Source organism: Dasypus novemcinctus, chromosome 8, assembly GCF_030445035.2.
Source record: "Dasypus novemcinctus isolate mDasNov1 chromosome 8, mDasNov1.1.hap2, whole genome shotgun sequence".
Classification (NCBI taxonomy): domain Eukaryota; kingdom Metazoa; phylum Chordata; class Mammalia; order Cingulata; family Dasypodidae; genus Dasypus; species Dasypus novemcinctus.
The window spans coordinates 79,737,495-79,761,745 of record NC_080680.1 but is presented as its reverse complement, the minus strand read 5'-3'; the positions used below and the strand labels follow the sequence as shown (position 1 = coordinate 79,761,745).

Here is a 24,251-nt window from a genome sequence, read left to right as displayed (position 1 = left end):
TGAAATCATCTTTCTGTCTTCAGAAGGAACTCTAGGATATGTGGACGTTTAAAGCACATGTCTACTGAGCTGCCAGCTGGGGAATGTAATCCCCCTCCTGTTAAGGAGTGTGGATATGTGTATTTGAAGTAGGTGGTTGAGGGGAGTTTTCAAAGGAGGGAGGACTGCCCTGGCAGGGTAGTAATGCTGAAGGTTCAAAGGGACATCCGGGACTGAGGACACTCCTTAATGATTAAAAAACACTTAGTTTTGTCCACTATATGCCAAGCCCAATGCCAGACACTGGTTACAAAAACAATGGATACTCAGTGGTTCCTCCCGGTCAGGTTGGGGAAACAGATAAGGACGCTGACAGTGATATGAAGTAATAAATGCTATGATGGAGGAAAGTATAGCTGAGGGATCCTAGGGGAAAGAGCATGTCACCTTGTGGGCAGCAAGGTTGCTGACTGATGTTGAGATCAAGCTAGAAGAATTAACATGTATTCGCCAGGCTAGGATCAAGGGATTAGAATATGCAAAGGCCCATGGCTTGAGAGAAGTTGGCACATTCAAAGAGTTTGCTGTGGCTGAAGGATAGGTGGGGTATGCGGCTAATACTGTATGGCAAGGGCCAAATCACACTAGGTTCAAGGATTTGGACTTTATCCTTAAGGTGGTAGGGAACGATGGAGGATTTCCACCCTTCCTGTGAAGAATTTTATGATTAGGCAGATCACATTAGTGTTTTAGATAGAGCTCCCCTGCTGCAAGGTGTAGAAGGGATTTGAAAATGGGAGACTGGGAGGACAATTGGAAGACTGCCTTGATCTGGAGAGGGTGATTGTGGTCTGATGGGCTACATGGATGGAGGTGGAGAGATGACACAGCATTTTTCTGAATTAGGATTTATTAATGTATCCATTCAATAAGTATTGAACCCTAATGATACTCCAGGCTCTGAGGATATAGTAATGAAGAAAACAAAATTCCCTGCCCTCAACTAACTTAACAGTCTATTGGGCAGGGATAAACCATAACAAAGACATGTCATATTTCTGATGCAGATGAGTTGTGCTATGGAAGACATTAGGGAAAGGAAGGGAGATGGGAAATTGAGGGGGCAGGCTGTAATTTTAAGTAAGGGATTCTAGGAAGCTTAAATATGGAGAGGATAAAGGAGTGGCCCATTTGGTATCTGGAAGTAAATAGCTCCCAACAGGGGGATTGCAAAAGCCTTGGAGCAGAGAATGCCTGGCTTGTAACTGGAAGAGCAAAGGAGCTGTTGTGAATGGAATAGAGTTATGAAACAAAGAAGTAGCATCTAGATGAATTAGGGAAGGGGGGAGCCAGTATGTAGACATGGGGCCATAGAGGACCACTGCAGGAATTTAGACTTTTACTCTGAGATGAGAAACCAGTGGAGATGTTCTGTTTTATTTTTTGTTGTTCTTGGTTTGGTTTGGTTTTTAGGAGGTACCAGGGATTGAACCCAGGACTTCATACTTGGGAAGCAGGTGCTGAATCACTGAGCTACACTGGCTCCCCAGTTTTGTTCTTAATAGCTTTATTGAGATGGAATTCACATATCATATAATTCACCTACTGAAAGTGTAAATTCAGTGGTTTTTAGCATATTCACAGAGTTGTATGCAACCATCACAATTTTAGAACATTTTCATCACCCTGCCCCAAAAAACCATAAACACTAGCAGTCACACACACGCCCCCACCCCAAGCTCTAGATGCCTACTAATTTACTTTGCATATCTATAGGTATTTATGTATTCATTTAAAAATCTTACAATATGTGGTCTTTTGTGACCAGCTTCTTTCACCCAGCATGTTTTCAGGGTTCATTCAGGCTCTTTGTTCCTTTAAATGGCTGTATAATATTCCATTGTATGGATTTACCACCTTTTATTTATCCATTCATCCATTGCTGCGTATTTGTGTTGTTTCTACCTTTTGGCCATTTTGAATTATACTGCTATGAACGTTAGTGTACAAGTTTTTGTGTGGACATATGCTTTCATTTCTCTTGGATATGAACCTAGAAGTAGAACTGCTGGGTCATGTGGTAACTCTGTGTTTAACTTTTTGAAGAACTGCCAGTCATTTTCCACAGCAGCTGCACCATTTTACATTCCCACCAGCAATGCATGAGGGTTCCAATTTTCCACATCCTTGCCAACACTTATCTTTTTTATTATAACTATCCTAGTGAGTGTGAAATAGTATCTCCAGAATTTTCCTAATGGCCAGTGACGTTGAGCATCTTTTCATGTGCATCTTTGGGTAAACGTCTATTCAGATCATTTGTCCATTTTTAATTTGAGTTGTCTTTTTATTATTGAGTTGTAAGACTCAGTAAGGAGAGATCTTTGAGAGGAGGAATATTAAAATCTGACTATCGGGAAGGAGACTTGGCCCAGTGGTTAGGGCGTCCGTCTACCACATGGGAGGTCTGCGGTTCAAACCCGGGGCCTCCTTGACCTGTGTGCAGCTGGCCCATGTGCAGTGCTGATGTGCGCAAGGAGTGCCCTGCGACGCAGGGGTGTCCCCTGCATAGGGGAGCTCACGTGCAAGGAGTGTGCCCTGTGAGGAGAGCCGCCCAGCACGAAAGAAAATGCAGCCTGCCCAGGAATGGCGCTGCACACATGGAGAGCTGACACAACAGCTGACGCAACAAAAAGAAACACAGATTCCCGTGCCGCTGACAACAATAGAAGCGGACAAAGAACACGCAGCAAATAGACACAGAGAACAGACAACCGGGGCGGGGAAGGGGAGAGAAATAAATAAATAAATCTTTAAAAATATTTAAAAAAATATTTAAAAATATGACTGTCAATTGGAGTCAGCTAAGCAAAAAGAGGAAGATAGGTATAACATATCCCCATTTATGGGTGAGCAACCAGAGACAGTTAATGCCCAAAGATAGTGAGTGACAGAAGTAGGATTCAAGCTAAGTTTGACTCAGATCTTGCTCTTAATCAAAACTGCGAATGGACAGTGGTTGCCTGGGTTTTTCTTCAAACTTAGTCCCTTCCTCAAATTCTCCTAAATTACTATAATCGCCCTTTAAACTCGACCTCTTGGCGGGTCTACGCTCCTTGCCGAATTTCCTTGGAGGCGCCGGTAGATGGCGCTAGTGCCCCCCGGCCGGTCACTCGGTCTAGGCCGCACACCTCTGTGGTGCCAGGTGCCAGGCTCTGCCACCGCATTTCCGGGCGCCGCTCCAGGTGAGCTACAGGGTCTCAGGAGAAGCCCCCACCCCCCCGCTCCACGCAGGCTCGCCTCTCTTTAAAGTGAGGGAGCTCCTCCCCGCAACCTACAACCTGTGGTGCCCAGGCCGAGGGTCACTGTGCTCGGGCGGAGACCGGTAGCCACCCGAAGAGGCGGAGCTGCCCGGACACCTGGGTCCCAGCGAGGCCCTACCGGCCCTAGCCCGGCCTCCCTGCCCCGCTATCCCGCAGAGGTCGTGTCTGCTGGCGTTGCTGGAGCATCCGGAAGCGGAGTGGGCTGTAACTCCTCCCTTTCGACCCCTTGTCCCCTCCAGGAGGCGCCGTCTGCCCGGCCGAGTGCCCCAGCGGCTGCGAGACTTGGCCACCGTAGGGGAATTGGGATGGGCGTGGAGAGGCGAATAAACGGGCCGACAGAGAGCAGTCTGTCACTTTTCCTCGTGGGCGATGTATTTCAGCATTAGTATCTCCTGGAGTACCTGTGCAAATTCCTGTGCTCCACACCCAAGTATTCTGAAACAGTCGATCGTGGGTGGGGCCTGGAAACCAGCATTTTTACGAGTTGCTCCAGGTTGATGCCAGGAGTCTGTGGACTTCACCTTCAGTCCACTCACTGGTATACTAGTTGAAAGGAACCTTGCATTGGGTTGGCTATGGGACTTTATCTTCAGGAAGGCATCGAAGAAAGAGGAGGTTATTCTTACTCTGGGTTTTGGATTGAGGGACCAGAATATTCGTTGGTTCTTTGCCCTCCGGTCATGAATTCCCTCCCCCATCCCCACCAGGATGCAGAAGGTCTTGGTACTGCTCTTCCTGGCCTGGATCTGCTTCCTCTTCTATGCCGGCATTGCGCTCTTCACCAGCGGCTTCTTGCTCACACGTCTGGAGCTCAGCAACTACAGCAGCTGCCAAGAGCTCCCAGGTCCTAGGCCCATCCCCTGGGGGCACCGAGGGGAGCCTGGAGCCTGTTGGATGACTTCGCGATTCTCCCGGGTTGTGTTGGTGCTTATAGATGCTCTGCGTTTTGACTTTACCCAGTCTCAGAGTTCACACATTCCTGGGATGCCACCTGTCTCCCTGCCCTACCTGGGTAAACTGGGCTCCTTGAATAGGATCCTGCAGATTCAGCCCCACCATGCCCGGCTCTACCGATCTCAAGTTGACCCCCCTACCACCACCATGCAGCGCCTCAAGGCCCTCACAACTGGCTCATTGCCTACCTTTATCGATGCTGGCAGTAACTTTGCCAGCTATGCCATAGTGGAAGACAATCTCATTAAGCAGCTCACCAGCGCAGGTCAGTCTGGGCCCCTTTGGAGACCAGAAGTACTTTGGCAGATTGCTTTTCTAGTAGTCAGGAAGCCAGGACCTTGTGTGCCCAACTGCATGCTTGAATGGGTTATAGGGGAGAAGAGACCAGGACCCTGCACGTAGAGAACTCAGTTTTGGAGACAAAGGAGAAGAGGTCCAGGCTTCTTCCTTGTGGAGCTTCTAATCTGCTTCAAACATTAACATTGGTTTTACTCTTAGCTCTCAGAAAAGGGGGATGGTAGTAGATGTGGACCTGGTACCCTTACAAGTATGGAGGAGAGAGCAGAGGGATCTGGGCCTCGTTGACAGGCACTTATTGACTTGGAAAAAGCAGGATATACCCAGGAAAAACAGCAACGATAGCCAGAAACTGAGAACTGGGAGAACATTTTATAGGAGCAAGGAATGAGAGGTCTGAGTGGAGTGTGGCTATAAGGGAAAGCTTCCTGGAGGAAAATTTCAGACCTTGAAGGATAAAGAGTTGCTGGGTGGAATTGCTGTGGCTTAGGGTACATGGTTGGGATTCCTGGTGGGTCCTCAAAAGGCCTGCTCTCTTCTTCCCTGCCCCAACTCTTGCTCAGGCTCTGACCCACTCTCATGGTCCTGCAGGAAAGCGTGTGGTCTTCATGGGAGATGATACCTGGAAAGACCTTTTCCCTGGAGCTTTCTCCCAAGCTTTTTTCTTCCCATCCTTCAACGTCAAAGACCTGCACACAGTGGACAATGGCATCCTGGAGCACCTCTATCCCACCAGTGAGCATGGGGCCAGAGGCAGGTCTGACTAAGACTAGGGCCTGGGAGGGCTGCTTCATTCCACAAATTCTGAGCCTCTCATCAGTACAAAGGCCAGGGCTTTTGTCTCTGGACCTAGTGTTAAATTATAGCTGGGTTTGAGGGTGGGTCTTGGTCCCTTGTGCTCAGTGTTCTCCCTTCCACAGTGGACAGTGGTGAATGGGACGTGCTGATTGCTCACTTCCTGGGTGTGGATCACTGTGGCCATAAGCATGGCCCTCACCACCCTGAGATGGCCAAGAAACTTAGCCAAATGGACCAGGTGATCCAGTGAGTGTGGAGTATTGGCTGGGGAAGTGGGTTTGTGTCTGGGAACCTCAGCATATATGGCCCTAGGAGGAAAAGCCCATATTTTAGAACTGCTTTCCTAACTAAATCCTATCTTCTCTAGGCTGTTTTCTGAAACTAGGGCTGTCATCTACCTTGAGTAACTCAGTGTGTGGCTTTGGGCAGCAGGGTCATGGCAGAGGGTGTGTCACTTTGCCAAAGGTCCAGGCCTTACTAATGAAAATCATGGCTGTGGGTGAATGGGCCCCTGGCAAAACTCTTTATCCATCCTTACCTCCTGATGATTTTTTTGGCCCTTAGGGGCCTTGTGGAACGTTTGGAGAATGACACATTGCTGGTGGTGGCTGGGGACCATGGAATGACCATGAATGGGGACCATGGAGGGGACAGTGAGCTGGAAGTCTCTGCTGCACTCTTTCTGTACAGCCCCACAGCCCTCTTCCGCAGCACCCCGCCAGAGGTGAGACCTGGGGTACCTTGTCTGGTCTCTTGGTGTTCAGCCCCTGTCATGATCACAGCATCCTCATGGATCCCTCCATTCTAGGACCCCAAATCTATGATCCTGAGCATCCTCCACACCTATTTCCTACCTAGGCCCTAATGTCTTCCAGCCCAAACACTTACTTTGGCTCTGTCCTTTCCCTCTAGAAGCCAGAGGTGATTCCGCAAGTCAGCCTGGTACCCACACTGGCCCTGCTGCTGGGCCTGCCCATCCCATTTGGGAATATTGGAGAAGTGTTGGTTGAGGTGTTTTCAGGGAATGAGGACTCCCAACTCCACTCTGCTCTGGCCCAAGCCTCAGCTATCCATCTCAATGCCCAGCAGGTAGGTAAGGGGACTGGGCTTCTAGGTGACAGAGTTAGGGTGGGTGCATAAGAAGCATAATGACTCCATTGTCCTTTGTCTGGTCTTAATCCCACTTTCCTTAAACATGTTCCCCTTCCATCATCCCTTTTTCCGCCTATCCCTCATAAAGTTTGGGCCCTGATTTCCATGTACCCCATTTTGTAATATTTACTTTTACCTCTGTCCTAACTTCTGTCTCTGACCTGCTGCCCTTGGCGTCTGACCTTTTCTGCCAGGTGTCCCGATATCTTCACACCTACTCAACTGCTACCCAGGACCTCCAAGTTAAGGAGCTTCACCGACTGCAGAGTCTCTTCTCCAAAGCCTCTGCTGACTACCAGAGGATTCTGCAGAGTCCCCAGGGAGCTGAGGCAACACTGCAGGCTGTGATTGCTGAGCTGCAGCAGTTCCTGCGGGGAGCTCGGGCCATGTGCATCCAGTCCTGGGCTCGTTTCTCTCTGGTCCGCATGGCAGGGGGTGCCGCTCTATTGGCCGCTGCTTGCTTTCTCTGCCTACTGGCATCTCAGCAGGCAACTCTTCCAGGCTTCCCCTTCTACTCTCTATTCCTGATACCTGTGTCATGGGGCCTGGCTGGAGCCATAGTATATGCCGGAGTCCTGGCAACTACTAAGCTGAAGTTGGATCCAGTAGTTCTAGGAGCTGTGGCTGCACTGGGCTCGCTCCTGCCTTGTCTGTGGAATGCCTGGGCTGGCTGGAGGGCCAGAAAGCACCTGGCCACCCTGCTTCCCATCCCTGGGCCTGTGCTGCTCCTCCTGCTCATTCGTTTGGCTCCCTTCTTCTCTGATAGCTTTGTTATAGCTGAGGCAAGAGCCACCCCATTCCTTTTGGGTTCACTCATCTTGCTCTTAGTTGCCCGGCTTCACTGGGAGGGCCAACTGCTGCCGTCTAAGCTGCTTACCGTACCCCGTCTTGGCTCTTTAACACCAACAGGCCCCCCAAGGCACAATGGTGTGCATGCCCTGGCGCTTGCAGTTGGGTTGCTCATATGTCTGAGGCTAGCAGGGCTCTTTCATCGCTGTCCAGAAGAGACACCTGTTTGTCGCTCCTCTCCCTGGCTGAGTCCCTTGGCCTCCATGGTGGGTGGTCGAGCCAAGAATTTGTGGTATGGAGCTTGCGTGGGGGCACTAGTGGCTCTGTTAGCTTCTGTGCGCCTGTGGCTTCGCTGCTATGGTAATCTCAAGAGCCCTGAGCCCCTGGTGCTTTTTGTGCGCTGGGGGCTGCCTGTAATGGCACTGGGCACTGCTGCCTACTGGGCATTGGCATCAGGGGCAGATGAAGCACCCCCACGTCTCCAGGCCCTGGTTGCTGGAGCATCAGTTATGTTGCCTCGGGCTGTGGCAGGGCTGGCTGTGTCTGGGCTTATGCTGCTGCTCTGGAGGCCTGTGACAGTGCTGGTAAAGGCTGAAGTCAGTACCCCAAGGACTGTCCTCGCTCCCTTCTCAGGCCCCCCCACTTCTCAGGCCGACCTGGAGTATGTGGTCCCTCAGATCTACCGACACATGCAAGAAGTGTTCCAGGGCCAGCTAGAGAGGACCAAATCTCTGGGCCCCCCGACTGTGGCTGCCTATCAGTTGGGGAGTATATACTCTGCTGCTATGGTCACGGCTCTCACCCTGTTGGCCTTCCCACTCCTACTGTTGCATGCAGAGCGCATCAGCCTTGTGTTCCTGCTTCTGTTTCTGCAGAGCTTCCTTCTCCTGCATCTGCTTGCTGCTGGGATACCCGTCACCAACCCTGGTAAATGCATATCTCAGCCCCTCTTGTTTTCAGAGAGGTGGAGTTCCTTATGTTCCTCGTGTTGATATAGATTCTTATGCCCAGTACATGAGGGAAGTTCTTCATGTCCTCACTCAAGCTAATTGTTCCCTCTTGTTGGCTTTTAGGGCCATCAGGGTCCTTAGGGGAAGGGAGATAAGGAGTCCTGCAAGACTCACTTCTTAGGAAAATACTGCATTCCCTTGAGTGCATTTCCTGATTTCCTGGTGATGGGAGTGGGGAATTATGAGTATATAATGGCTTGGGGAGCTGTGTGTATATGAGAGAGAGAGAGAGATCACCCACATTGGAGTTCTCGCTAGGGAGCTGGGGCTTTGTACCACAGAGGGAATTAGAATAACAGTGTTAACTGTAAGGAGCTTGGGGTGATAGGCATGTGTGTTTGTAAGGGTTAGCATTCAGTTAGTAGGAGTATGTGATCATGGGACAATAGGCTATGGATTGGGGAATGGGATGTCTGTATAAGGAGGTGTATCTCTTCCACCAGGTCCTTTTATTGTGCCATGGCAGGCAGTCTCTGCTTGGTCCCTCATGGCTGCACATATGTTCTACTCAACGGGCCACCAGCCTGTCTTTCCAGCCATCCATTGGCATGCAGCCTTTGTGGGATTCCCAGAAGGTCATGGCTCCTCCACTTGGCTGCCTGCTTTGCTAGTGGGAGCCAACACCTTTGCCTCCCACCTCCTCTTTGCAGGTACATCCTCGTCCCTCCCTTGCTTCCATGGCTTACTTTTGCTTTGTGGAAGGATTTGAGTGGGAAGATGTGGTTGGGTTGGGTCTTTGACACTCCTTGACCTAAGCTAATTGAAACCTGAACCAACTTGGGTAGATGGGGGCATGGTGGACTTGTCCCTGGGTCCTCCATTGACTTCAGCTCTGCCCTCCCCCTGAGGTAGTAGGTTGCCCATTGCTTCTGCTCTGGCCCTTCCTGTGTAAGAGTCAAAGGCCTCAGAAGAGACGACAGCCCCCAGGGAATGAAGCTGAGGCCAGAGTCAAGCCTGAGGAGGAGGAGGAGGAGGAACCACTGATGGAGATGCGGCTCTGGGATGCCCCTCACCACTTCAGTGCAGCTCTGCTGCAACTGGGCCTTAAGTACCTCTTTGTCCTTGGTACTCAGGTGGGTGCAGGGGAGGTCAGGAAATTGGTGACCTTTTCTCATGTGTGTACATAACATTCTCTCATTCATATTTTGCCAAAATCCTGGATGGAGGCTTGGCTGAGGTGCAGATAAGTGAAGTGGTTGTCCAAGGCCTCTGGACTCATGGGAATACTGAGACTTGAACCTGGGTCTCCTAAATCCTAGTCCTATATCATTTCCTCTTTAGAATCTAGTTCTGGCCCTTGCTGGGTGCATGCAGGGGTTACTACATTAGTGGACAGGCTAGAAAAACTGAGGTGATAGCCAGGATTCTTCACAAAGCTGTGGTCGTGGGTTCTCTTCCTAACCTCTGGAGGTAGAAGGTGTAGTGTTGACATCTTCAGTCACCTGGGTGGGGGGAGGCGTGGAGCAGAGCCTTGGTGTTAGCATCATGGATGGAGAGTGACTTGCCCAAGGTCAGACAGTGAGTCAGTGGATGGGCCAGCGTAAGAACTGGGTCCCCAAACTCCTAGCCTAGGATTTTTTTCCACTGACATGTACTACTTTCTTCCTCCTTCCATTCTTCACAGGGGCCTGTGGGAACTCCCTTTGCCCTGATTCCTCCTCTTCTTCCCAAATAACTTAGCCCCTCCTCTCCTCCCTTAGATTCTGGCCTGTGCCTTGGCAGCCTCCATCCTCCGCAGGCATCTCATGGTGTGGAAGGTGTTTGCCCCCAAGTGAGTGAATTTCCTTGAGAGGGGGAGGTGGGTGGGAATGAAGCTTGGAGTGCAGTACAGACATCCAGGGTGGATGACGTTTTGCCTCTGCAGGGAACAGAAGGCTCTAGGCCTGCCTTCAGTGCCCTTGATATTCTCCACCTTTCTTTGTAGGTTCATTTTTGAGGCTGTGGGCTTCATTGTGAGCAGCGTGGGACTTCTTCTGGGCATAGCTTTGGTGATGCGAGTGGATGGTGCCGTGAGCTCCTGGTTTAGGCAGCTTGTTCTGGCACAGCAAAGGTAGCCTAGGCTGTAGGAGCTGACTCCTGAACACTGAGAGAGCTGAAGAACAACCCAGCTCTCTTGCTGAATGATCTGCAAGAAAGGTTCAGCCAGACCTCTTACCACCGTGCAGCCAGGGACTGCTGGCATCTGGGACTTCATTATTTTGTAACTCAGACTTGCAGCAGGGCCTGATTTCTATGCCCATGAGGGCCTCAGTATTGGTCTCCAAGGTGGAATAAAATAATAATGTAAATATGTGTGTCTGAGGTTTGGGGGAGCCCCCCCCCATTATTCTGTAGGTGTTAGGAGAAGGGTAGTCTTCCCTCTCACCAGGCACAGATCAGTCATCCTCTCCAGGCCTGACTATACCTGAGAACCTTTGGAAAGTGGAGTTGTCTGGAGAGTTGCCACCACCTCTTTCAAATCATTCCTATTAGCCCATCTGCCATTTTCCTTTGCTATGCAACACATTTTGTATAAAGTTCCTGTGTTTCGGCTGATAAAGAGTTATGGGGGTGCTCACTTTGGTAGCACATATATGAAAATTGGAACGATACAGAGAAGATTAGCCTGGCCCCTGCACAAGGATGACACGCAAATTCGTGAAGCGTTCCATATTTAAAAAAAAAAAAAGTTATGGGGAAGGCTAAAAAGACAGGCCCAAGTCAGCATGGAGCATACAGACTTGAGGGAAGACTTTTATCATGAAAGGGAATAATAGGGAAGATTTCTATGGAACCAGGTCCCACCACTAGGTTCTTCCCCCTTTACCTCATACTCCATTGTGGTCCCTTAACTCTGGTCTTAGCGCCTTCTGGAAGTATTGGGTTTCACTATCCTAATTCCTTTTCCAATCAGTAGGACTTTCATTGATACTCCTTTCATTATCTGAAGCCCCAAGTAATGCGGTGTGCCCTATACTGTGTCTTTTCACTCCCGAACACTCCTTGCCCCCCTTGTCTGTGAAGTCCTCCATAGTTTCCCAACCTGTGCTGACTTTTTTTAAAGTCATTCCTACTTGCCCATCTTATACAGTGTTCCCTTTGAGCCATTGATTATTCCTAACTTGACACTAAAACTATGAATCTAATTCTCGCATGTCTCCCATGCTCTCTGTCCATTCCACCACTCCTGTGTTATGTTTGAAGTGCTGGCATGAGACTCTTGTGGAGATGTCCATGAAAGGAGTTCAAAAGAAGCTCTGAGAAGGGTCAGGACTGGGGTTTGAGGACTGCGTGCCTATGACGAGTTGATGAGGCCACTGAGGGAAAGAACAGATGTTAGAACTGTGTAGCAGCACCTAACTTTATTCTGACCACAGCTAAGTCACCTACATGGTTTTTAGGCTTTGTGCATTTAGCAACTGGACTTGTAGTACCTACCTTTAATAGGCAAGAGGAAAAATAAAAGCTGGGTAGCAATAGTTGTGAAGTAAAAGTATTCACTGAAGGGGTAGCTAAGAGAAGTCCAAATTATTATTGTCCAGTGGTGCCAAGTGCTACCGAGGTCAAAGAGAAAGATGAAAAATGTCTTGTGGCTGGCCCTGGTAGGGACAGGGAAGAAGTTAGGCCCCAGCTAGCCTGCAAGATGAATTAGGAAAAAGCCCCCCATCTCTCAGAGGCAACTCCCAAGCATACTTTTGTTAGCAGACAAATATCCTTGTGAAGAGAAAAAAGGATCCTCCTCATCCCTAGCCCCCATGCTCCATCCTCTCCTCAAGCATTCACCATTCCCCCCCAGTAAGGACCCTCTTGCTTGGGGCGGTCCTAAAATAGTCTACTGATTCCCATCCACTTTCTATTTCCCTTTTTTCTGACCTATCTACAAGATTCTTTTAGCGCAGGGGTTTTTAACATTTTTTGTTCCATAGACCCCTCTGCCAGTCAGGTGAAAACCACAGACCCTTTACTAAGTCTACACTATACTGTGTATTATTTAATAAGTGTATCACACCCACACCAACATGTCCCCACAAGAATGATTTTTTTAATGAAGGGTATTTATTAGAATAATTTTTTTTGAATTTCAATTCAAGCTCATAGTCTCCTTGTTAAGAACCCATGTTTTAGAGGAAGATATATGAGAACATTGATTTACATTATTAATAAATTCTTTCTTATTGGATCCCTGCCTCATTTGATATCAAAGAGCCCATTCCATGCTAATTCTTTTTTTAATAAAAAAGCTTTATTGAGCTAAAATTTATATACCATAAAATTCGCTCATTGTAAGTATACAGTTTCATGATTATTATTAATAGTAAATTTATGGAGTTAAAATGTCACACTTTAGTTTTTTTCCTAATGATTTTATTGAGATATAATTTGCTACCATACAGTTCAACCATATGTTACACATTTCAGTGGTTTTTAGTATATATTCCCTTAGCATAATGTTTTCATGTTTCCTACATATTGTAGCATATATCAGTACTTTCTTTTTTAAAAAAAAATTGAGTTAAAGTTCATAACATTCACCATTTTTTTTTTTAAAAGATTTATTTATTTATTTAATTTCCCCCTCCTCCCCTGGTTGTCTGTTCTCGGTGTCTATTTGCTACGTCTTGTTTCTTTGTCCGCTTCTGTTGTCGTCAGCGGCACGGGAAGTGTGGGCGGCGCCATTCCTGGGCAGGCTGCTCTTTCTTTTCACGCTGGGCAGCTTTCCTCACGGGTGCACTCCTTGCGCGTGGGGCTCCCCCACACGGGGGACACCCTTGCGTGACACGGCACTCCTTGCGCGCATCAGCACTGCGCATGGCCAGCTCCACACGGGTCAAGGAGGCCTGGGGTTTGAACCGCGGACCTCCCATATGGTAGACGGACACCCTAACCACTGGGCCAAAGTCCGTTTCCCACATTCACCATTTTAACCAACTTAAAGTGTACAATTCAGTGACCTTTAGTACATTCACAATGTTGTGTGACCATCACTACTATCTATTAATCCCAGAACATTTTCATCACCCCAAAAAGAAATTCTGTACCGTTAAGCAGTCACTGTCCATTCTCCCCTCCCAGTAATCCCTGATGATCACCAATCTGCTGTTTCTACAGATTTGTTTATTCTGGGCATTTCATATAAATGGAATTATACAACAATATGTGGCCTTTTGTGTCTGGCTTCTTTAAGTCAGCATGATGTTTTCAGGGTTCGTCTATGTTACAGCATGTATCAGTACTTCATTCCTTTTTATAGCTGAATAATATTCCATTACATATATATATATATATGCCACTTTTTTAAAAACCCGTTCATCCATTGATGGACATATGGGTTGTTTCTACCTTTGGCTACTACAAATAATGCTGCTATGAACATTTATGTACAAGTTTTTATGTGGGCATTTGTTTTCATTTCTCTTGGATATACACATTGGAATGGTATTGCTGGGTCATATGGTTTAATCTTTCAGGGTACTCCTGGTCTGTTTTCCAAAGTGGCAGCACCATTTTGTATTCCCACCAGCAGTGTATAAGGGTTTTAATTTCTCTCTATCCTCACCAGCACTTGTTATTATCTGTCTTTTTTATTCTAACTAACCTACTAGGTGTTAAGTGGTATCTCATGTTTTGTGTTTGCATTTCCCTGGTGGCTAATGATGCTGAATATCTTTTCTTGTGCTTTTTGGTCATAGGTTTATCTTCTCTGGAAAAATGCCTACTCAGAGCCTCTGTCCATTTTTAAATGGGGTTGTCTTTTTTTATTATTGAGTTGTAAGAGTTCTTTTTGTATCATAGATCCAAGATTCTTATCAGATATATGATTTGCAAATATTTTCTCCCATTCTGGGAGATATCTTTCCACTTTCTTGATAGTGTCTATTGGAGTGCAACTTAAATTGTGAGGAAGTCCAGTTCATCTTTATTTTCTTTTGTGTCTTGTGCTTTTGGTGTTGTATGTAAGAAACCATTGCCAAATCCCACAATTTAGTTTTAGAACATTACCATCATCCCCCAAAATTCTCTACTCTTTGTTTACAATCATTTTCTCTTCCTTTTTTCAGGCAATCATTGATGTTTTCCATCTTTGTAAATTTTTGTTTTCTGGGCATTTCATATAATTGGAATCTACATGCAAATAAATGGAATCATGCAATATACAGTCTTTTGTCTGGCTCCTTCATTTTAGAGCAATGGTTTTTTTTTTGTTTTTTTTAAAAAAATATTTATTTATTTATTTAATTCCCCCCCCCCTCCCCTGGTTGTCTGTTCTTGGTGTCTATTTGCTGCGTCTTGTTTCTTTGTCCGCTTCTGTTGTCGTCAGTGGCACGGGAAGTGTGGGCGGCGCCATTCCTGGGCAGGCTGCTCTTTCTTTTCGCGCTGGGCGGCTTTCCTCACGGGCGCACTCCTTGCGCGTGGGGCTCCCCCACGCGGGGGACACCCTTGCGTGGCACGGCACTCCTTGCGCGCATCAGCACTACGCATGGCCAGCTCCACACGGGTCAAGGAGGCCCGGGGTTTGAACCGCGGACCTCCCATATGGTAGACGGACGCCCTAACCACTGGGCCAAAGTCCGTTTCCCATAGAGCAATGTTTTTGAGATTCATCCATGTTAGTGCATGTATCACTATTTTGCCCCTTAATATTGCTTAATCATATTCATTGTATGGCAATAACCAATTGATGGACATTTGGATTGTTTCCAGTTTTTAGCTATTATGAACATTTTTAGTGACTGTGAGCATTTGTGTACAAGCCTTCGTGTAGGCATACGTTTTCATTTCCCATGGGAAGATTCCTTGGCATGGAATTGCTGGATTGTATGGTAAACTTAGGTTTAACTTTTAAGAAATTGTCAAACTGTTTTCCAAAGTGTACCATTTTATTTCCCCACCAGCAGTGTATTAAGGTTCCAGTTTCTACACGTCCTTAGCAATACTTGATATTTTATTATCTGTGTTTTTTATTGTAGCCATCGAAGTGTATATGTATATAGTGGTATCTCATGGATTTAGATATGTACCAGATAGAAGATTTGCAAACGATTTTTCCCAATTTGTGGCTTTTCTTTAAATTTTCTTTATGCTGCCTGTAGCAGTTTGATATACTCCAAAAATAGATATTGGATTATATTTGTAATCTGATCTGTATCTGGGCCTGATTGAGTTACGATTAGGGCTTTAATTGGGTCACATCAAGGCAGAGTCCCCGCCCCTTGGTGGGTGGGGATTCACAGATAAACGGCAGGGCAAAGGACAGAGTTGCTGGCTTTTGATGTTGGAGTTTGATGCTAAAGCTGGAGCCCCAGGGAGAGAAACAGAGCCATTTGCCTGATAGTCTACAGCTGACCTTGTGGAGAGAGGCAAAACCTAGAGAGCCTCATAGTCTACAGCTGCCCTTGTGCAGTAAACAGAGGAGCTGAGCCCAGAGGAACCCAGGAAGCCTGAACCCTCCTGGAGTCTGCAGCCATCTTGCTCCAACACGGTAAAAATAGACTTTGGCAAGGGAAGTAACTTATGCTTAATGGCCCAGTATCTGTAATCTCCTACCCCAAATAAATACTCTTTATAAAAGCCAACCCATGTCTGGTATTTTGCATCAGCACCCCTTTGGCTGACTAATACACTGCCTTTGTAGCACAAGAGTTTTTAATTTTATTCAAGTCCAATTTCTTAACTTTTAAAATTGCTCCTGATTTTAGTGTCATGTATAAGAACTCGTTGCCTAACCCAAGGACACGAAGATGGTCTCTTGTGGTTTCTTCCAGGAGTTTTATAGTTTTTGGTCTTACCTTTATGTTTGTGATCCACTTTGAGTTAATTCTACCTGTGGTAAACCCAAGGACACGAAGATGGTCTCTTGTGGTTTCTTCCAGGAGTTTTATAGTTTTTGGTCTTACCTTTATGTTTGTGATCCACTTTGAGTTAATTCTACCTGTGGTGTGAGGGCTTGGCCTCCCGTCAGTTCCCTTAGGAGATAACCTTTCGACCCAGGCACTTCTCGTTGCTGCGCTGGGCGGTACTACAACTCCCAGCATGCAAGGCGAGGGCCAGCCCTCAGCCTACCGGGAAATCCAGGCACGCTGGGGAGCGCGACTGCCGGAAAGGGCTGAGCCGCGGACTGTGGTACCGAGATCGGCTCCATTCAACACTTTCTCAGGATTTGGCCTCTGCAAGAACCGAGCTGGCCTAACGGCGAAACGCACGACCTTCCCGCTTAGACACGGCCCCCGCCTTCCGCCCGCTTGGCCTCCCTCACTTGTCAGGTCCCGCGGTGTTTCTTCCCAAGTTTCCTACGGGGACCAACTCTTGAAAGTTGATCTAGGGCAATAGTGAGTCTTGCAGGCCGGGTTAACCAGAGAGTGGAAATTGACGGGCAGCGAGGAGGGAGTGTCCCTTTATCCTTCAAGAGCTGGGCCGGCACACCTGGGACCCCGAGAGCAGCAAAGGAGCCGCGTGGGCTGCAGAAGTTCACGGACTCCTACCCCTTCGGGTGGGGACCTTAGGCGGGGCGAGGCCCACTCTTCAGAAGGTCTATCCAGGTGTCCGACCCCGGCCTCGGCCACCATGTCTCTCGAGGCCTCTCTGGACTGCTCAGGGCCACGCGCCAGCTGCCTAGACCTGTGGAGGGAAAAGAATGATCAGCTAGTTCGACAGTCCAAGGTAATGCAGTTGCTGGGACCCTCGCTTTTCAACCCCAAGTCCCCAGATTGCAGGTTTGCAGAGGAATTATCCCAGCCACGAGTGCCGTAGTAACTGGAGAATGACATCCCCTGCTAGTGCCGCAAAGGATTCTGAAAGAACTGATCCTTTCTTACAACTCCTCCCACATTTGGCAGGTGGCTCAGACCTCTGGTGTGTCACTGAGGCGGCAGCAATTGGCTCAGGATGCTCTGGAAGGGCTCAGGGGGCTTCTTCGTAGTCTTCAGGGTAAGTAGAATTCTTCCAAGTATGGTCAGTTTCTCTCCTCCATAGCCAGAGACTAGTTCCTCTTTAACATTTCTGGATTGAGGTGATCACTCCTGGGTTAGGGAGTCCTCTTTAAGGCACAGATAGGACTGGAGTGAAATCATCTTTGTACAGGTGACTCCTCTTCCTCCTTACACACACACACACAAACGAAGGCATTTGAAGAGGTGGTTTCTAACTGTCCAGAGTGTGAGTTCTTTATTGAGGACATTTTGGTTGGAGTGGGGCAATCCAAAAGTTGCGATCTTATTAGGGGAATCTTTGATAGGGGAGCTGCCAGGGAAACCAGCATTTGTTGCTGCAGGACTCCCTGCAGCTGTTTCTGCTCTCCCCTTGGAGCTGACTGTCATCTGCAACTTCATTACCCTGAGGGCGAGTCTGGCCCAGGGCTTCACTGAGGACCAAGCCCAGGAGATACAAAGGGGCCTAGAGAGAGGTAAGAGCCAGAGATTGCATCCCTGTCCCTGACATCCTCATTCTGAGTTTATGCCCTTGCAGTGGGATGGGAGGAGCATCATATCTGTCACCTCCACAAATAGATGCCCTTCTCTCATCCTCCAGACCAGGTTGAGATATTGTGACTGTCAGGCTTCTGCAGAGGAGAAAGTCCAGAGGCTGTGGGGGGTGGGGGCTGGGGTGGAGGATGAGGTCTCACTCCAGCTGTTGTATATATACTCTGCAGTGTTGGAAGCTCAGGCACAGCTGGGCCCTCGGCCGGAATATGGGCTCAGAGAGCTGTGGGACTTTGTCCTTCATTCTTCCTCCCGTATGCCGGAGCTGCTCCCTGCCCTGCACCATCTGGCAGGGCTACAGGCTGCCCTTTGGCTGAGCACTGACCATCTTGGGGATCTAGGCTTGCTGCTGCAGACCCTGAATGGGAGCCAGGTAATGGGGGAAGTTAACTGGATTTGAGGACTACCCCTTCCCACGCTGCCCAACCCCTGCCCTCTGGCTGCATTAGCATCATTTATTTTTTTTAAGATTTATTATTTATTTTATTTCTCTCCCCTCCCCGCCCCCCGCCGCCCCAGTTGTCTGCTCTGTGTGTCCATTTGCTGTGTGGTCTTCTGTGACCACTTCTATCCTTATCAGCGTGCAATAGCATCATTATGTGCTGAAAAGGCTGCTGGATTGATGGTCAGAAGACCTGGGTTCTCTCAGGGACTCTTGGGTGACATTGTTCTGATTGTGCCTTCAATGGGGGATTCTGTCGGGAGTGTTTTTTCAATAGTTTAATGATCTCACATAGGGTTAGGGCTCTTATGACATTGCTCAAGTCATCTCCCAGCCTCAGTCTTCTCATGAGTAACTCAGACATGGTCCTTGCCTCATGTCCTTCATAGGCTTATTCTGAGTGAGAAGGTGAACTGAAATAGATCACACTATCCCAGATTTTTCTTCCTCCCTTTATCCTTGCCTTACAGCTTTCTATTTGTCTCAGAATTGGGAGAACAGGAATCAGGAGGGCCCTAGAGCTCAAGGTCCATCCAGGGCAGACTGAGATAGAAAAGGGGGTGGTTATGGGCTTGGAGACTGTGGTCATCCTTCTCTCCCCAGAGTGGAGCCTCTGAAGATCTGCTGGTGCTTCTAAAAACTTGGAGCCCTCCAGCAGAGGAGTCAGAAGCCCCATTGAGCCTGCAGGATACCCGGGGCTTACGGGATGTTCTTCTGACAGCATCTGCCTTCCGCCAAGGTCAATTAGCAACCTGACTCATCCCTTCCTCCCTACTCCCTACCTTATGGTGGCCCTCTGGGCTCAGGCCCTTACTATCATATCTCATTCAGCCCCATGGAGACTCACTGGGCTCCTGTTACTCCAATATGGCTGGGCCCTATCAGCCTCTCTAAGCTCATACCTGATTGCCCTCAGGCCTTCAGGAGCTGATCACAGGGAACTTGCCCAGAGCACTGAGCAACCTGCATGAAGCAGCCTCAGGCCTGTGTCCACGGCCTGTGTTGGTCCAGGTGTACACAGCGTTGGCGACCTGTCTCCGTAAGATGGTAAAGGCACTCCTTGGGTGGGTCCAGGGAAACCACAGGTGTTATGGGTAGCTCTCTGCTTTTTGAGGATGACTGAGACCCGTGTCTTCCTACCCGCTTAGGGCAATCCACAGAGAGCACTGCTATACTTGGTTGCAGCCCTGAAAGGGGGATCAGCCTGGGGTCCTCCACTTCTGGAGGCCTGCAGGCTCTATCAGCAACTGGGAAATATAGCAGCAGAGCTGGAGAGTCTGGAGCTGCTGGTTGAGGTAAGAAACTGTGTCAGGTGAAAATACTGGGTGGAAGATTGCTGAGATGCCTGTGTTGGAGCAACCAGTCAAGGTACAGATACAAGGAAGTGTGGCTCCCAAAGATTATAGATATACTTCCTTTCTTTTTTCTCTTTTAGGCCTTGAGTATCACCCAGAGCTCTGAAATCCCCCAGCTTCTTATTGAGGTAAAATTGCTACTCCCACAACCTGACCCAGCTTCACCCCTTCATTGTGGCACACAGAGCCAGGCCAAGCACCTACTAGCAAGCCGATGCCTGCAGACAGGCAGGTGAGGTTCCTTCTTGTTCACCTGAGCTCTTATTCCCACTTCTGATACTTTCCCTGGGGTGTGACTCTGCTTCTGTTCTTGGAAGTCAGGGAGGGAGGAGGCAGGGGTGGGATATAGACCATATTCCCCAGCCTTGCTTCTGACCTGGACCACTTTTCACCCAGGTCCTAACTTCCTGTGTCTTTAACCTCCCTAATGCATTGTGGAACTAGGGAACATCCAAACTCAGGATTGGGGCCCCAAGACTCCACCTTCCCCATCCCCTAGAGCTCTCAAGCATCCCTTCATTAGCTAGGAGAGGACTGGAGCCCTTGGATGACCCTGCTAAGGGCCTTAGGTGAGGCTAATGACTATGACTTCCTCAGGGCAGAGGATGCTGCAGAGCATTACTTGGATCTGCTGGCCCTGTTGCTGGATGGTCCGGAGCCTAGGGTGGGTGTTCTTTAAGATTCTCTGCAATGGTGTGGAGGGTTGGGGTTTCCTTTGGAGTGGAGCAAGACTGCTATTTTCTGGGTTTTTTTCTACAGTTCGCTCTGTTCAGTCTGGGGAGTAGGGTGGGTCTGAGTGGGAGCTAGACTGAGAAGGCTTCTCAGAGCAAGAAGTCCAGGGCAGGAAGCAATCAGTGGTCTCTGCATGGTACCAGAGTCTGATGAAGAGGTTGAGGGTGGTGGATCATGCTTCCTGAAGACACGATACCCTCTTCCCACCCCAGTTCTCCCCACCCCACTTACCTCCAGGTCCTAGTATGCCTGAGGTGTTCTTGGAGGCAGCAGCAGCACTGATTGAGGCAGGCCGAGCCCAGGATGCTTTGACCGTATGTGAGGAACTTCTCCACCGAACATCATCCCTGCTCCCCAAGATGCATTGGCTATGGGAAGATGCCAGAAAAGAAGCCAAAGAGCCACCACACTGCCCACTCTGGGTCTCTGCCACCTACCTGCTTCAGGGCCAGGCCTGGGTGCAACTGGGGTCCCAAAAAGAGGCAATTAGTGAATTTAGCCGGTGAGCTCAGAAAGCTACCCAGGGTCCTGGGGGGAAGTGTGGGAGGATGATTTTCTGATTGGGACCTGAGTTGGTGAGCACCATCCTTACCTACCTGCCCCAGAGTTCTGAGGTTGAATTCTCTTTACCCTTGCTTCATGTCCCACTTCAGGTGCCTTGAGCTGCTTTTCCGGGCCATGCCTGAGGACAAAGAAGAAGGTGATCTAGACTCTCAATTTTACTCTTCTCTCCTGGAAGTTGTGGTAGTGGAGATGGGTTTCCTTTCCATGTGTCCCAGCCCACCAGGAGACTTAAGGGAAGGGGCCTCCAGGCACAAGAAGAGATAGAGGGGGACTTGGGATTTCAGTGATTGTGTGACTGGGAAGCTACTTACTGATTTTGGACATGGTCCCCAGGGGCTGCTTCCAGCTGTGAGCAGGGGTGCAGACCAAATGTGACACTACAACAGCTTCAGGCAGCTGCCCTTATTAGTCGTGGACTACAATGGGTGGCCAGTGGCCAGGATACCAAAGCGCTACAGGACTTCCTCCTCAGTGTGCAAATGTGCCCACGTATGTATACTTGCATTATATCAGATATGCACAGATTTGCATGGACATAGAAGCCCATGGAGGAGCAATTTGGGCATAGATGTAAGGGTGGTATTCCCAGATAGGAGGCATGAATGGGGTTGTGCTGTATATATATAGGGATATACCCAGGTGTAGCACATGCAGATGCATACAAGTGGGTACGCAAGCCCTCCCTCCCCAAGAGTTCCTTGGTTTTCCCAGTGTCTTCAGACACAAAGACTATGACTTCACTGGGAGTGGATTGGGTAGGAGAGCCAGCTGAACCCTTTGTCCTATGCAGGCCAAAGAAGAGAGCTTCTAGTCTTGTAGATGAACATTCAAGGTGGACCTGGGATAGGAATGGTTGGGAATAATCTACCCCTGATACACGTGTGACCATAGGCAAACCACTTCTCTTTAGGCTTCTGTTTCCCCTTTTATAAAATGATGCCTAAGTCTCTGTCTTTACTCTTGGGTGGGGATACAGGTAATCAAGATGCTTCCTTTCACCTGCTTCAGACTCTGAGGAGGCTAGATCGGAGGGATGAGGCCACTGCTCTCTGGTGGAGATTGGAGGCTCAATCTAAGCTGCCCCAGGAGGATGCCATATGGTGAGGCTGAGGCCTACTGGCTTGGGGCTGAGGGGCTGTTGGAATCCTAGAACCTCAGTCCTGTTTGGGGTGGTAGGGAATGAAAGGGAGGGGATGAGGACCCAATCTTCTGCCTCTCCTTCACCCTGAAGTATCATCCTTCTTGTTCTCCAGGTCTCTCCCCCTATACCTAGAAGCATGTTTGAGCTGGACCCGCCCCCCTGACTGTGAAACCCTCCTGGAAGAGTTTCGTACTTCTCTGCTGGAGCCTTGTGAACAGTAGTTGCCATATTTCCCAGATCAGCTTCAGCTGGGATCCCAGTGGACCATTTTCTGTGGGGAGGGCTTTCTGCTTTACCATCACTGGTAAATGTGGTCAGAGCTGACCATTCCTATATAACTCTGGGTTGGGAGAGGTTGGTGGTAATTCTGCCAAATTTGGCCTAGTCACTGCCATTCTGGTTCCAGAGGAATTAACCCTGCTACCCACAATTCACTGACTTTGCTCATCGTACCTTTTTCCTGTAAGCTCTTTTCTTATATTGAGTAAAATCTCATATTTATCTCTTGCCTGCCTCCTGCATTTATTTGAGTGGGAAGACTCACAGCTATTTGGTTCAGTTGAGTGCTAGTTGTCTCTCCCAACATCATCTCCTACCTTATGAGCTTGAGGTCAGGCTGAGGAAAGAGCTACACAAATCCTTTCTCAGGAATCTGTGTCTTTAGTTCTTCCCAATGCCCCAAAGCCCAGGATCCTGTGCGAGGTGACAGAATGAGTGGAGCTGAGTGTGGAGGATGGTGTGGGAAGGCCTCCCAGGACAAAGGTGGGACCTTAATACTTAGATAGGAGGGACAGGCAGAATTCTGAGTCTCTCAGGATGACTTGCCGGTTTCCTAACCCCAAATTCTAGAAACTGGACCGATCAGTCAAATGTGTCTGTGTAAATAGGGAGTAAATGGTGAATTGAATCAATATGCCACTGAGAGCTGCCTATTGACTTTGTCAGAAGTAACAGACATTCTGGGCCCAAGGACTTAAGTCCCAACGTGCAATTTTCTTGCTGTTTTGGACTCTATTAAATCTGTTGTGTGTTCTGTAATTGTCCTTTGATCCCTCTCAGAATTTAAGTGCTCTTCTCCCTCTAGCCATTAATATTAATACCCTGTGGTAAGGGGAACATATACCCCTAAACTGAGGTACTGTACAACCTGTAGGACTGGGATAACCAGAGGGTACAATAACAGTGTGTTAGGGTGGATTAAGAGCCAGTGTGCTAGTCAAAGGATCCAGAGTAGGGGTGGCTGGGGCAAGTAGGATTTGTTTGTTTGTTGTCCTCTTTTTAAATCTATTTTTCAAATTGTAAAATATGAATAACATAAAATTTCCCATTGTAACCATCTTTCTGTATACAATTCAGTAGCATTAGTTACTTTTACATTGTTGTAAAAAAAACCAAAACACTTTTACATTGTTGTGCTACCATCACTACCCTCCATTACCAAAACTCTTTAATCACCCATAACAGAAACTCTGTACTCATTAATATTTCCCCCGTTCCTTCTGCCCAGCCCCTGATAACTTCTGATTAATTTTCTGTTTCCATGAATTTGCTTGTTCTAGGTATCTCATATAATTGAAATCATACAATTTGAGTCATCCATGTTATAGCATGGACTTCATTCCTTTTTTACAGGTGACTAATATTCCATTGTATGGTTATACCACATTTTGTTCATTCCTTCAGCTCTTGATGGGCACTTGGGTTGCTTCCACCTTTCCATCATTTGACTGTTGTGAATAACGCTGTTATGAACGCTGGCAAACAGATAACTGTTTTGAGTCCCTGCTTTTAGTTCTTTGGGGTATATACCTTAGAGTGGAACGGCAAGGTAATATGGTAATTACATGTTTAATTTTTTGAGGACCCCCCCCAACAGTTTTGGGGTATGGGAGGTAGTAAGGGGTTGTGGGTAGGAGACAACATTTTGGAGGACCTAGAAGAGTGTTGTAGAGCTAGGTCCACAAATAAGGGTGACAAAGTCTTTGTATGGATGGAATCTTGGAGTATCCTCACGTTTTCGGAGATAGGCGTGCGGATTACCACTACAACAGGCCTAGACTAATTATACAAGGGTTCAATCTACTGTGCCAAATTCTTCCAGGAGGAGGAGCCAATAAACGAGCCAAGCGGGACAGTGCTCCATAAGGGATTAAAGGTTCTTGTTTCGCTAGTCGATCTGGCCCCATTCCCTTCGTTGATTGGCCAAGAATCCCAATCCGTCGAGGAAGCGTAGCATTGGGACCAATTGACGTGGCGTTAC

General features: G+C 48.2%; 2 protein-coding genes and 1 non-coding gene across 12 annotated transcripts; all 3 read left to right on the top strand.

Annotated features, from left to right (window-relative positions):
* The first annotated feature begins 3,109 nt into the window (after nt 1-3,109).
* On the top strand, nt 3,110-14,438 carry PIGO (phosphatidylinositol glycan anchor biosynthesis class O). Of its 6 annotated transcripts, XM_058302031.1 has the most exons (12): nt 3,148-3,224; nt 4,010-4,521; nt 5,145-5,288; nt 5,474-5,597; nt 5,916-6,075; nt 6,264-6,440; nt 6,698-6,922; nt 8,168-8,219; nt 8,746-8,952; nt 9,155-9,375; nt 10,003-10,073; nt 10,227-14,438. In XM_058302031.1, exons 2-12 carry the CDS (start codon nt 4,011-4,013, stop codon nt 10,354-10,356), a joined length of 2,022 nt encoding a protein of 673 aa, XP_058158014.1. In that variant the 5' UTR covers nt 3,148-3,224; nt 4,010; the 3' UTR covers nt 10,357-14,438. The 6 variants fall into 6 exon arrangements, with proteins under 6 accessions (XP_058158011.1, XP_058158010.1, XP_058158014.1 ...); XM_058302027.1 differs by having other exon boundaries at nt 3,139-3,224; nt 6,698-8,219; XM_058302029.2 differs by having other exon boundaries at nt 3,165-3,224; nt 5,117-5,288; nt 6,698-8,219.
* Nucleotides 10,853-10,959, top strand: LOC111762045 (U6 spliceosomal RNA). Its single transcript, XR_002795260.1, has one exon. It is a non-coding gene; the product is annotated as a U6 spliceosomal RNA (small nuclear RNA).
* Nucleotides 14,439-16,343: 1,905 nt separating the features above from the next.
* Nucleotides 16,344-22,498, top strand: FANCG (FA complementation group G). 5 transcript variants are annotated; one of them, XM_004483967.5, is made up of 14 exons: nt 16,344-16,939; nt 17,116-17,206; nt 17,550-17,681; nt 17,928-18,130; nt 18,803-18,938; nt 19,116-19,246; nt 19,348-19,494; nt 19,635-19,786; nt 20,152-20,218; nt 20,499-20,788; nt 20,940-20,986; nt 21,184-21,339; nt 21,827-21,950; nt 22,104-22,498. In XM_004483967.5, the coding sequence occupies exons 1-14, from the start codon at nt 16,844-16,846 to the stop codon at nt 22,210-22,212; spliced, it is 1,881 nt and encodes a 626-aa protein (XP_004484024.2). In that variant the 5' UTR covers nt 16,344-16,843; the 3' UTR covers nt 22,213-22,498. The 5 variants fall into 5 exon arrangements, 3 of the variants coding, with proteins under 3 accessions (XP_004484024.2, XP_004484025.2, XP_004484023.2); XR_011649424.1 differs by having other exon boundaries at nt 16,382-16,939; nt 21,859-21,950; XR_009186842.2 differs by having other exon boundaries at nt 16,382-16,939; nt 17,514-17,681; nt 21,859-21,950.
* The last annotated feature ends 1,753 nt before the right edge of the window (nt 22,499-24,251 follow it).